The sequence below is a fragment of the Taeniopygia guttata genome, chromosome 2, assembly GCF_048771995.1.
Source record: "Taeniopygia guttata chromosome 2, bTaeGut7.mat, whole genome shotgun sequence".
Classification (NCBI taxonomy): Eukaryota; Metazoa; Chordata; class Aves; order Passeriformes; family Estrildidae; genus Taeniopygia; species Taeniopygia guttata.
The window spans coordinates 77,916,520-77,930,140 of NC_133026.1; the positions used below are offsets into that span (position 1 = coordinate 77,916,520).

At 34.5% G+C, this 13,621-nt stretch overlaps 1 protein-coding gene across 5 annotated transcripts in view; it reads left to right on the forward strand.

Moving 5' to 3' along the window:
* LOC100231437 (dynein axonemal heavy chain 5) overlaps nt 1-13,621 on the forward strand; it is a 140,559-nt gene that overhangs the window by 85,674 nt on the left and 41,264 nt on the right. For all 5 annotated transcript variants that reach the window (XM_072924293.1, XM_072924294.1, XM_072924295.1 and 2 more), the window contains 8 exons: nt 2,831-3,007; nt 3,585-3,789; nt 4,257-4,399; nt 5,125-5,259; nt 6,782-6,904; nt 7,944-8,157; nt 8,563-8,786; nt 10,795-10,990. In XM_072924293.1, coding sequence (XP_072780394.1) covers nt 2,831-3,007; nt 3,585-3,789; nt 4,257-4,399; nt 5,125-5,259; nt 6,782-6,904; nt 7,944-8,157; nt 8,563-8,786; nt 10,795-10,990 — 1,417 coding nt within the window. The remainder of the gene's footprint in view (nt 1-2,830; nt 3,008-3,584; nt 3,790-4,256; nt 4,400-5,124; nt 5,260-6,781; nt 6,905-7,943; nt 8,158-8,562; nt 8,787-10,794; nt 10,991-13,621) is intronic.

The following is a 13,621-nucleotide window of genomic DNA, read 5'->3' on the forward strand; positions in this document are numbered from 1 at the left end:
TGCTGTAGTCCAAGCCCTGAGTACCAGGCAGTGCCTGGTGCCTCTCTTTGGGACTGGAGGCAGTGGAACTCCTCTGGGAAAAGTGAAGCCAGGGGATGCGTTTTGGTGAGCAGAAATTACCAAGGTGAGGAAGGCTGTAAACTTGTAATTTCTGGCAACAGTCACAAGGTTTCTTTGCCACCTGTGGATCTGAAATGGCCAGTCAGGTACAATGCCTGGAAAATAGGTGAGGAGCAGAAAGACCCATTAGGGAAGGCACCAGAATCCTGCTTAGCCTTAACCCATTAGGAGGAAAAGAAACTGGATTGATGATTCCTTCCTGTCTTGGAAACACCCGTGTCCTGTTGACTTGTTGCACACTTGGAGGTTTGCTGCTTGAGAAGAACTGAGGGTTGCTGCAGAGGGCTGATACTATATTTTTCTAGTAGTATCTGAAACTTTTTCCATTTAGAATGTTATTAAATCACATGGAATTTTCTATTCAGTCACAGGTCTCTGCAACACTTGAGAATCATCACTAATGCATTTGATGAGTTTCTTTGCCATGCCCAAAATATTTGTTGTCCTATTACGGAAAAAGTGTTTAACAAGTTTCCTAAAAAATTGGCTGGCAAAACTTCAGTTTTACCAACGCAAATACATGCAGTCAATACATGTATGTTACTGCCAAGTTTTATTTTTAATTTTTTTTTTTTTTTAACTAATATGGATACTTGGAAAAGTGTAAATTTTGAATCTAGGACAGTGGCTCCCCTGAGATTTCACTTGTGTTATTCCTTTCTGTGCTTACAACACTGTATAGGGCCTGCTGATCTTAGGTTCTCCCAGCTCTGCCTCCTTGCATTGTTTGCAGACAACCACTCCTTGGATGTTAAAGATTGTGCTAAAGATTCAGCTGCAAAAACAGCAGAAAGAAATGCATTTTATTTTGCATTGTCACTCATGATTTACCTCCTCACAAGTGAGATGCAGGCTAAATTTAGTTGTGTTGAAGAGTTGTATGAAACTAGTTTTCCTTAATCCATAACCTTATGGTTTTAGTATATTTGGTCGTAGAAACAGACTAAAGAAAATAAACATTTTTTTTCAAATTTTGGATTACATAAGCAAAATTATGTTCAATTCACCATGAAGTAACCTTTCCAACTGCCCTTCCTTTCCTCCTTACAAAATTTGCTATAAAATTGAAGGCTATTGTTATTTATAATTTGTTCCAATAGCATTTCTTTGGGTTTTTGGTTTGGTCTTACATCGTAGATAAAATGTCTTGATGGCTTTTTCAGTATACCTTTCTTAAAATCTATTTTGTAATATAATACACTTAATATTCCAACAGGTCAGGTTAGATGTTAACCTTGCTGATTCTCAGATGATGAATGAAACAGTACTCGTTGATATTTCAGAGGAACTTTAAAACATGATTAATGACAAATATGGATAACGCAGGAAGTTGTATATATTTTTATTTTCAATCCTTACCATTTGCAAACAAATAAATATAGCTGCCTCCTTGGATGCATTATTATCACATATGCAAATTCCAAGTTCAGTGCAATAGTTCTCAAGTTCATGTTGCTGTTTTCATGTAATGTGCTTCTTAAGCAGTTTATGCAAAGAGATCAAAGGTATTTGATCCATTACTCGTCAACCTTCTCTAAAGCAAACACATCAGCTTTTCTACTAACCTCTAATATTTTTTTGAACAATCAGTGAATTTTGGATGTCTATTTTAAGGACTTCTGCATTTTAATTTTTATCACTTTGTTTTCCACCTAGCCATTTTAGAAAGGTTTTTCATATATATCCTTATTTATAATCAGTCTCAAAGTTTATTTACTTTGGGAAGTCAACGTAGAATTTAAAAATATTATGAATGTAGTAGAAAGGATAATAGAAGCACAATATATTTGAGTTTGGAAAGAACCTCTAGAGATAACATTGAATACAACATTAGTCAAGTCAATCTAGAGGAATTTGCTGAAGTCTGTGTCCTGTTGAGTTCTGAGATGGAGACTTCAGGAGCTCACTGAGAAGCCTACTCCAACTTTAACTACTTTCACAAGAGAAAACCATTCTATGTTTAAAGCAAATGTATTTGATTTCAGTTCGTTCAAAATTTTGTTTTGAGTTTTGGGGGCTTTTGCTGGTGATTGTATTTTATGTAGGAAATAAATTTATGGGATGTAAATGAGAAGTATTCTACCCTGCAGATAAGAGAAAACTTCAAGGTAACACCAAGAATCACGTTATTACTTTGAATTAAAGGCATCAAAGAACAAATCCTATTCTATGATCTTAAGAAATGGGTAGTTTATTTAGGTTTTGTTTATCCATCATTACAAATACTGAGATACACAATAAGAATGCTAAACACACCAGCAGACCTCCCCCCGATATCCTGATTTTTTTTTTGTATATCTGCCAGATCTTTCAGGTTATCCTCCTCCCTGTTAGAAATAAGGTGTAGAATAAATCAAATTTGTGTTCAGTACATATTGTTTGGTTTCTTTGCAGAGTTTTTGGATACCTTTCACAACTGTTGTGATTAAAAAATATTTGAAAATAATTATTTTTGTGCTGTTGAACACAGTTTTTTCTTTTCCATTCTCTTCATATTTAACATCCAGTAGGAATTATGCATACTTTGGTAAAATTTGATCTTCTGTTAATTAAACCCTTAATTCAATTAAAACTTAACTCTCCCCCTCCTCCCCCTTCTCACATTCTGCCCCCAAAAAAATCAAGATTCCATGCTTCCTGAGCCTTTTGAATTACTGTACTTTAATTAATTGAGACTTGCATTGGGAACTAAATTTGTGCTTTACAATAGGGATTTTTGAAAAAATGTTCCTTTCAAGAGGCTGAAATTCTACGTCAACTGTATTTTTCATCGTTCCCAGACTTGTACCGCTTCAGCATTCAGTCTCTGCATTGCAAGACTGAGATGTTGGAAGCCTTTGTGATTATGCAGAGCATTAATATGCTGCAAGGCCTTATCCCACCTAAGGTAGGTAGTGTGAATGTTTTTCCATATACTTAACATATTGCAGATAATTTTAAGTAACAAAGTTTTATGAAGAGACTTTATGAAGATTTACCCATAAATTCTAAGAAAACTCAGGGATGAAATATCTACTAAAAGCAGCATGTCACATGTCTCTTCCTCTGTACGTGAAAATCAGGTGTCAAACGTGATAGCATTAAGAAAGGTTCAAGGGTATCCAGCTTCCTGGGCCTTTTGAATTACTGTACTTTGATAACTTAGAATGTCAAAGGAGATGCAGGTTAATAAGGAATGCCTTCTGTTTCTTTAGAAAATAATAGCTGGGATGTGACCTCTTTCACAGTTTCACATTTGGATTTGATATTAAGCACTGGTTTACATTAAGCACATGGAGCATGCATTGACAGTTTTCCTTTTTTTACTTTTGGGTGATTTGTTATCAGTTTATATTGATTCTGTCTGATCATTGAAGACGTCTCTAAATTGATGTGCAGCTGAAGACTTCTAACCTCATGTTACTAATGATTATCAAGTAGAGTTTTCAGGCTGTTGAAAATTAAAACCTAACTCAATCCTTCAGGAGCAAGGTGGGGAACTGACTCCAAAATACTTGGAAAGGCTGTATATCTTCTCTCTCATGTGGAGCATAGGAGCATTGCTAGAGCTGGAGGACAGGTGCAAAATGGAATACTGGCTTCGAAAACATGCAACAGTAAAGCTTGATCTTCCTTGTATCCCAGAAGCTAGTGAAGATACAATGTTTGACTATTATGTGGCATCTGATGGTTAGTAACTCAGCAGGGTGATATGGGGTAAAATTAAAAAGTTATTTTATAATTGTGGTTTTTTAAAAGATAATTAATTCAGAAGTATTTTATAGCTTACCTTCTTTTGTGTCCCTTAGCAAGTTTTGTTTTATGGCTATACTTTACTGGTGTTGTGTTTAGCGTTTTCCCTGTTTCCAGGGAAAAGACAGAATGCGATATATTGCTACAAAAGCTGCATGGACTTTGTGGTGAACACGTAATCCTTGTTATTGTCATAATTTATGTAGAAAAGAGGAATAAGCCTCTTAGATACAACTTGAGGGATTCTATGATTATATGATTCTATAAATTTTAGTATGGATACACAGAGAGGGACTGCTGTACATGAGACAGAAGCATAGGCAGATGAGTGAACTGAATGGAAAATAAAGGAATTGATGATGCCTAGTATTTCTAAAACATGAAATTAATTTCTTTCTTATTAGGTACATGGATGCACTGGAATACACGTGTTGAAGAGTATGTATATCCCACTAGTGGTACCCCAGAGTATGACTCAATTCTTGTGCCTAATGTTGACAATGTGAGAATGGATTTCCTTATTGGAACCATAGCAAAACAGGGCAAGGTACATTTTTTATAGTTCGTACCAAAGCACTGCCAGCAGAACACATGATAAAAGTTTTGGATTAGCAGTGAAATATTATGTTATTGAAAAGGAAGGACTTAATTTTTTTTTTTTTTAAGATATAAGATGGTGTTTCCAGAAGCTACTTTCATGCAAATATGCTTGAACTCTTGAATAGTCACTACTTCCAGACTCTTTTGTCTTGTTCTCACCCCTTCGTTCTGTAGTGGAAATAACTGTAATTATGTTGAGATCAGGTCAGAATGGAACCAATTTTTTCATGTACTGATGTGAGAGGGAGCAGCACATAGATCAGGAGGCTCATATCTGACTCTGCTGATTGAACTCTGCCAGTTACAGAATTTATGTAGCTTTAGGTTATGAAACCCTATTCTTCACCAAAACTGTGTCACATAAGCAATTGAAATTTCACAGATACTGAGTCTCTAGATGATTAAGCCCTTTTTCAAATAATTAACTCCTTTCCTTGTTAGTGTGACTGTACTGGATGACATGACCATTAACAGCAAATATTTTTAACTTGTCAGGCCTGTGAAAATCTATGAAACATTAACTATTTTACTTCTACATATCTCTTGTGAAGAGTTCACTTTACATAATTTTTCTAGTTTATTTTCTGTTTAAAAGCTTTAAAAAGGACTGTTGAGCATTTGCCAAGACACACAGCTCTTGTTTCATCTTATTTCGATGTCGTCTTTGTCTAGGCTGTCCTACTAATTGGTGAGCAAGGAACTGCGAAGACTGTTATAATTAAAGGTTTTATGTCAAAATATAACTCTGAAAGGCACATAACTAAGAGTTTGAATTTTTCATCTGCAACAACCCCATTAATTTTTCAGGTATAGTACTGATTAATCTTCTCATACAAGATAGCTGGATTAAGAGAAGTCTGATAATTTGCCAGGAGGATGCTTCTGAAAGTGATTCTAAACAATAAAAAAGCACCTGTTCAAATGGTCCCAAGCGTTCTAATGCATGATTTAAGACTTCTATAAAAAAATAGTTCCTTTCAACTTTTTCAGTAGCTATTGAGCTGTTCTTGGACTTTTACAATAACATGTCTATTATTGTCTTCATCATATTATGTTTTTGTGTCAAATGTGTCTGTTCTCACTAACTGGGAAGAGCTGTTAGATTTCACTAAACACCATGGGTAAAATAAGTGCTACCCACAACAATCTGTCATTCGAAGTGTGCTGTCTACAATTTAATGTCATTACAATTACTCATTAAAAAAGTAACACATGCAGTGCAGCTGCTCTACATACAATTATGAATGCTTAAATCCCAAACTGTACTGCCTGTCCAGAATTTCTACCAAATTAATTTGAATAATTTCAAGTGTCTTTAACCTCCTGGCAATGTATTTGTGGAATATTTTTAATGCAGTCTGGTATGCCATGCCAAAGCACTGTCTGCACTGTAAGTGCTGTCTATAAGCTTGATGAATCCGCTATCATCTGCCTGTATAGCATAGTAGAAATGACTAACATATTATATAGTATACAAACATGTAGTTTTGGTCTAAATTTCCTTAGGATTTTTTTCTTTTATTCATTGGGCTATAAACAAAAAGTAACATATTTTTATAAAATAAATGTAGATTCAATTTGTGATAGGTGAGATTGTGATGATCAGGACATCTGAAATAGATGTACAAGACTAAGTCAATTCTCTGTTAACAACCTAGATCAAAACATTCTGTTATGACACATGCTTTAAAAATTACTCTAGCTTCTTAAAATCTTGGTCTAACTGATGCCAATTGTGTAAGACTGGAGCCTAAGCATAGTGTAAGAGTGCAGATATTTAGGTTTATACTGAAGAATAATTATGTATGGTTAAGTGAATTTTCACTTAGGATAGAGTAAATAAAAACTGGACCTTAAGAAGAACATAGAAATGGAGAGATGACAAGAAGAACAGTAGAGGCAGGTCTACCATTAGGCAAAATTTTCTCATCAAGTGTATTTATATATGTGAGTTTAATTAGAAATATATGCTTTTATGAAGTCCATTGACACCTGCTGGAAAGGTGTTCTAGAATTACATCTTCAATTTGATCTTTATTGCTAGCAATCATCAATTCTGCTGATAAATGAATAAAATGAAAATTTGAAACCTATTCAGATTTATGAAAGTGTTAGGCATGGTTGCCTACTGTAGACCCCAGCCTAGTGCTGTATACCCTGAGATTTCAGACATTCTAGTTGAACTAGTGCAATTACCTCCAGCAAATGTCTTGTCTAAACCTCACTTAGTAAAATTCTATGTAACAAAACCATCAATGTGTTTAAGTGATTGAATCATGTATGAAATGAAGTGCTCTTTGTAATTATGCTGCTAATTGCTTTTTAACAGCGTACAATAGAAAGTTATGTTGATAAGCGCATGGGCACAACTTATGGTCCACCTGCAGGCAAAAAGATGACAGTCTTCATTGATGATGTGAACATGCCCATAATCAATGAATGGGGAGATCAGGTTAGTTTGTGGAAGAAGAAAAAAGAAGACAAAAGGTTTTCTTTGTTTTTGTGCTACACTGTAAAATTGGCTTCTCAGTCATTCAGAATAGGGTGAACTTGATATGTAGTACTTTAATTTTAAACAGTCTTTTTAAAGAACCTTTCTGCATTAATTTGTCAGGAATTAATTGAAAATAAATATGCTGACAGCAAGAAGAAGTTTGAGTGCTCCTTAGAATGTGCCTGTATAATTTTAATAATGTTTTTTTAACAACACTCGCAATTAAAATTAAGAATTCTTTGGCACACAAATCGTGATAGCAAACTGACCTTGTGGGTAATAATTGAAATACTGTGAAACCTGAGATGTAAGACGTGTCTTCTCTGCTTCAGACAAAATGGAAGTAATCTTTTTGTATATTGAAAAATTATTCTGAAGCACATTTGTTTGGAAACTAATGTTAGAATTTCTATAGGTACATAGCTATAGGATGTATTCTCTGTGCGGTATTTTCATCTTGTCAAACAGAAATGTAGGGTATCCCTTTATAGCTAGAGAAAAGGATCTTGCTTGTTTTTGTATGGAAGTAGTTCTATTATTTCAGCTTGAAAACCATGCTTGATATTGTTATATATCCAACTTAATACAAATATTTTGTATCATTTGCAACACGATGCATTAGGTTGGGTTTGATTGAAAAAAGATGCAAAGATGAATAATTTTGGGCTTGACTAGAAAAACTGGAAATTTTGTTTTAAAAGACAGAAGTATTTCCAACAGCAATGGAAATCATGCAGCATTCAAATGAGAGTAAATTGTTGTATGAATGATTAGTTCTAAATGGGGGTACCCTTCTAGTCCCACGATTTTTATCCGTCGATTTTATCAAATGTGCTTATTTGCGGTGCAGCTTTATCCTGCAGGAAGTAAGCAGAAGTTTAGGGAACAAGATAGTGTTATACTCTTTCTTAGGTGTTTCAAACATAATAAGTATGTTTTGCATTTCATTCACTTGTATGTACAACATTGTCTTATATAAAACCTGGTTATTTTACAGGTCACTAATGAGATAGTTAGGCAACTGATGGAACAGAAAGGACTGTATAACCTGGAAAAACCTGGGGAATTTACCAACATCATGGACATTCAGTTTTTGGCTGCCATGATCCACCCTGGGGGAGGTCGCAATGATATTCCACAGAGGCTGAAGAGACAATTTTCAGTGTTCAACTGTACTCTGCCTTCCAATTCTTCCATGGACAAAATTTTTGGTAAAGGGAAATTAGCTTTATATCCATCTCATTTTTTAAAATAGTAGTTAATTTTCCCTTATCATTCTATTGGTACACATTATTGTTAAAATTGAGGTTTAGTTCCCCTCTGATTTGTTTACCAGCACATTTTCCTTCAGTAATCACTCCCCACCTGCAATGTCATCAGTCTGTCAATTTTTCAGGTCCAGTCACATCTCTGAAACTCTTGGTAATCTCAGATTTAATAAGAATGACATGAAGGTATTGTTTTAGTGACAATGCTGGACAATAGCTCAAAATTTGAATATACACTAGAAAGCCATTTTTTGGGATTGGAAAAAAAAAGAAACAGAAGCTTCAGATAATAATTGCTCTTGGTGTTGCACTAACGTGCCTTTGATTTGGCAATCTTTCTTTCCACAGGTGTAATTGGAGAAGGACACTACTGTAGTGAGCGGGGATTTTCAGATGATGTGAAGGAAACAGTAGCCAAATTGGTTCCATTGACACGCAGACTGTGGCAGATTACCAAGCTAAAAATGTTGCCCACACCAGCCAAGTTTCATTATGTCTTCAACCTTCGAGACCTCTCGAGGATTTGGCAAGGAATGCTGAATGCTACATCGGAAGTGATCAATGAACCGCAGGTAAGTGCAGCACATCAGTGACCTTATTATAATTAGTATAGAAAAGGGGATGAGAGTCTATCTCGGCATTTGAATTTGCTTTAAAAAAATGCAACCTTAGTGGGTTTTTTGAGGCAAAGATGTTCCAGTCCAGCTTTTATAGCACCAACTGAAATGACAAGTTTGTTTCAAAACAATGAAAAAACCCATTTATTTTGTCATAACACTTTACTTCTATCTGCTTTTCCTATTACTGACAAATGCTAGTTTATTTGAAAGAAGTGAGAAAATAAGTGAGAAGCAATGAACTTACTTTTACCCAATGAAAATACTTATATATTGATTAAAAAATTGAATATCTCCTCCTCTCCATTAGTATCTTGAGACTTTCAGTCACTGCCTAATTTCTGTCTAACAAATGGTTTCTGGCTTATGTTTTAAAAAGAAGTAGTGACAAGTATTACTAGTACTTTTTTTTTCATAATCCATCTTCCAGTAAAACACAATTTCTCTTCTAATTGTTTTAAGGAAAAGTCATTTAGAATTTTAAACTCTGAAACATTTAGGGCTAAAAAAGCAATGTTTATGGTAAATATGGAAAATTTGTTTAATATTTGGGTTATATAGTAGCTTCACATACAATGTGCATCTCTGTTGAATAAGCTCCTGAATTCTATTGCATCTAAAATTTAAACTTCAGAATGGATTTTAATTTCTGCAGGAAAAACATGGAGCACTTATGTATTGTATATACACACTCAATGTCTTTTGAAGTGTAAAAACCAAAATACTATAATACTATTGGTCAAAATACTATAATATAAATTTACATATTAGTTCTGAGACTTGACATAGTATGCATCAATTGTACAAAGTGCTGTAGGCTGAACAAAAGGTCTTCAAGAAGTATCTGGACTTTTTTCTAGTATTCTAAGGTAATAGTATAGGATTAAAATCAGTGCTGCTGTTATTAACAGCCTGACAGGTTCTCCTTCTTCATCCTGTGACCAAATGGAGAGACTTTAAAGGTATATTGAATTTGGAGAAGGGATAATATAAACACTTAAACATTTTTTCTTTGTTGTTTTTATCTAACTACTTTGGCTGTAGCATAGGGAGTGATATCTGTGTTTGGCATGAAATTCTTTGTGCCATATTGTTTATATTTTCATGCACCTTCTCTGTAATGGCCAGTTAGAAAAGTGTTTTATCAATACATAAACATGTTAACTGGTATGGATATGGTTTCAGGGCTGACGAAAAAAATCTTCATACACCTTATTTTGGAATGCTAGATTAAGGCTTCTTCCATAGTTAACTGAATATAATCTTAAATTGCTATTAGCCAGAATAAGAAGCTCAAGGTATCTTTTCTGAAGAATTCCCTCAAATACTATTTATTTTCTAATGTTAATGTTATTTTTAAATTAAGAAATGAAAGTAAAGCTTTAAAGTTGATTTAGTTTTTTTGCAAGCCAGATGAGGTCCTCAGTACAAGAGAGACATAGAACTCCTGGAGTATGTCCAGCAGAGAGCTACAAAGACAGTTAAGGGACTGGGGCACCTCTGGGGACTGAGGGAGCTAGGTCTGTTCAGCCTCAAAATGAGAAGACTGAGGGGAGACCTCATCAAAGTCTGCCAGCATCTAAAGGGAGACCATCAGGAGGACAGAGCCAGGCTCTGCTCAGTGGTGCCAAGCAATGGAACAAGAGCCAGAAACTGATTCACACCTGAACATAAGGAAGAACTTCTTTACTGGGAGGGTGATGGAGCCCTGGAACAGGTTGCCCAGAGAGGTTGTGGAGTCTCCTTCACTGGAGATATTCAAGAACCATCTGGATGCAATTCTGTGCCATGTGCTCTTGGATGACCCCGCTTGAGCAGGGAGGATAATCCACTGCGGTCCCTTCCAAACTGGCCCATTCTCCTTCTGTGATTCTGTGAAATGTCCCCCACCTTTTCTTTTCTTTTTTTTTTTTTTGTTTTTGTTTTTGTTTTGTTTTTGTTTTTTTTGTTTTTTGTTACATAGGTGCTGATAAAACTGTGGAAGCATGAATGCAAATGTGTTATTGCTGATCGCTTCACAACCTCAGAAGATGTTAATTGGTTTCACACAGCTGTAGCAAAACTCATTGAGGAGGAATTTGAAGATCCAAAAGCTTTGCTGAATCGTGAAACAGATGCATTCTTTGTTGACTTCTTAAGGGATGCACCTGCAAGAATGGGTAAAGATTAACTTTAATAATCATGGAAATGACAAGAATAGGCAAGATATTAAGATATTTTTCTTAATAGATACTAAGAAAAATATGTTGTAAAATCTCATACTAAGTGTATGCATCAAAAATGTCTGTTTTGTTCAGTGGCTTTGAAGGTAGTCTACGTTACCAGCTGTGGCACATTTTTATCATAATGGGATTTCTAAGTCTGTATTGATATTCAGGTTGCCTGTGTAGGAGAGCCTTGCTTTCATTTAAATTGGTGTGGCAGAAAGAACCACCAAATAGTCTTCACGAATCTTTATTCCAAAATTATAAAGGAAATGTGTTATAAATAACTTGAAATGGTGGTGTTGCAGTACTAGATAACGGATAGCAATGTAGATAACATGCCCTAGAAATCTGATAAAAAAATTACTGTCTCTGGGCTAATCCAATAGTCTTTAGGAAATAACTGTTACATGATTTTGTAACAAATGACTATTAATTCAAATTTTCCCGAATGCTAGTTACACCTCTTAAAAAAACCCATTTGACTTTTAGCAATTCCATTTTGTCTTTCAAACAAAAACAGGGTGACACTGATCTCACTAATTGACCTGGGCATATTTATCAATTGTTGCAAAAGAATAGAAAACATTTGTTTGTGTTTAGGGGAAGGTCACTGTATGATTCTATTATCTGTGCTGGTATCACTGCAATGATGGAGAGTGGAGGCAATAAGATACTGGCATGAATGGCCAATGCTATTTGAACCTTTCCTTGAACAATTGAAGTAGACAAAAGGCAGTGACAAAAGGGAATAAAGGATAAGATATATTTCATTGGAAGGAGTCAAAGAGAAGTAAAAGTAAACTGGTGTAAGAAAGGAAATAACTTGCTAATTTTTATCAGTATAAAGATGACTGAAAAGTAAGTCAGAATGCATACTGAGAGGACGAAGAGTAATCTTTAATATGAAAATTTAAGTCCACACTAGAAATCATCACATTGAACTGAAAAAGAAATATAAAATAATAAATGTATTTCTAAAAATTATTTGCCTTCTTGGTGACAGATTAAATGTATCTGTCCTGTAATATGCCTTTTAGCATGAAACTTCATCTAAATAGAAAGCAGGAGACTCTCATATAGAAAGGTTGTATTTGGCCATCAATAGATATCAGGACCTAACCTAAATCCTGAGCCTTGAGAACCCCCTTTCTGTTTTTGGCTTTAAATGAAAAGAATAACAAGTGTAATTTTCTTTTATTTGTCCCTATAATGGCATTTTGTATTTCCCCTTATGATGGAAGTGTGAGAGCGGGACCTTGATTTCTGAGCTCTTAAATACATAAAGAATGATGTCCGACATTGACTTCAGACCCCTATGCTCAAGTTAGTAATATGTTTACTGGTATTACATAATCTTTTTGCCTCTGGGTTGTAAAAGCACAGTATGTTTGTCCCTGAGAGAAATACATGATGATTTAAATCTTAATCAACTTCTAGATCTTAGCTTCAAAGGAATTGTTAGTCATGCTAGTGATCTCAAGAGCCTTCATCTATTCAAAGGTGTTTTTATCAGTTGGTTTTGTCATTGTTATCTAGTACTTGTGATTATGAATCTTGAGACTGAGCAAGATTTAAAATAATACATTTTGCTAGCTGCCTCTCTAGTGGAAGAGCCTTCCTTTTCTTAGGTTTTGTACTTGATTATACTGTCCTTGGACATTATTAATAAAACTGTAGGAACAGAATTAAGATGATATATTTATTTTAAATGTTTCAAAACTGTAAAAGTATCACTGCAGTTTAACTCCTTGATGTATTTCTTATTAGTTTCTTAGCTCCTAATTTGTTTAAAAGTCTTATTCAATTTGTAAGAAATTTATTTTCACCAGGAATACTCCTTTTGTTTAACCAGTGCTTTTACAGGTTAAAATAAGAAGTAAATTGATTTAATTAGGTTTTAATCTAGAGGTGTGTTCATATACAGAAGCAATATAGAGCTAAAAATTCTGAAATTAAGGTGACTTCAAGCAAACAAAATACGCAATATAAAGGACAGCTGAAAGAGAGTTAATAATATATTGAGAGAGTAGGTCCTGTGGCAAAATGTGAGTTTCTTAAACTATGTTTTGAAATATGTATTTTTGGGTTTTAGTTTCATTATTGTTTTTCTGTTGTTTTTTTCCTTTGAAACTGCATGAGCATTAGAATGGTACAATGGAAAGGAAATAGAGAAAAAAATTGAAACAAGAAAAAAGTTACTGACTCTATTCTAAATACAGTAGAATTTATTTGGGGGTTGGAGTTTTTTTCCCATCTTTCTATTCCTAACATTCACACTAGCTAGTAGTGCTTTACTAAGCCTTAGGGAAATACTTATTTTACTGGGATGACTTATTTAATTGATTTTAATTCTACTAATTGGAGATAATGTTCTGAATTATATATTTCTTCAGACAGTTTGGAGAGGCTTAGCAAAACTGATTGATCTAGGATAACTGGAAAAATACATCCTGTAGCGTATACAGATCATGAAATCCTGAATCTAACTGAGCTAAATGTATGTAAATAAGATCAGTCTTGTACTAGTATTATTTTTGAGGAGATCCAAACCAGCAACCAAAACCCCCCTGTTGTCTGCCTGCT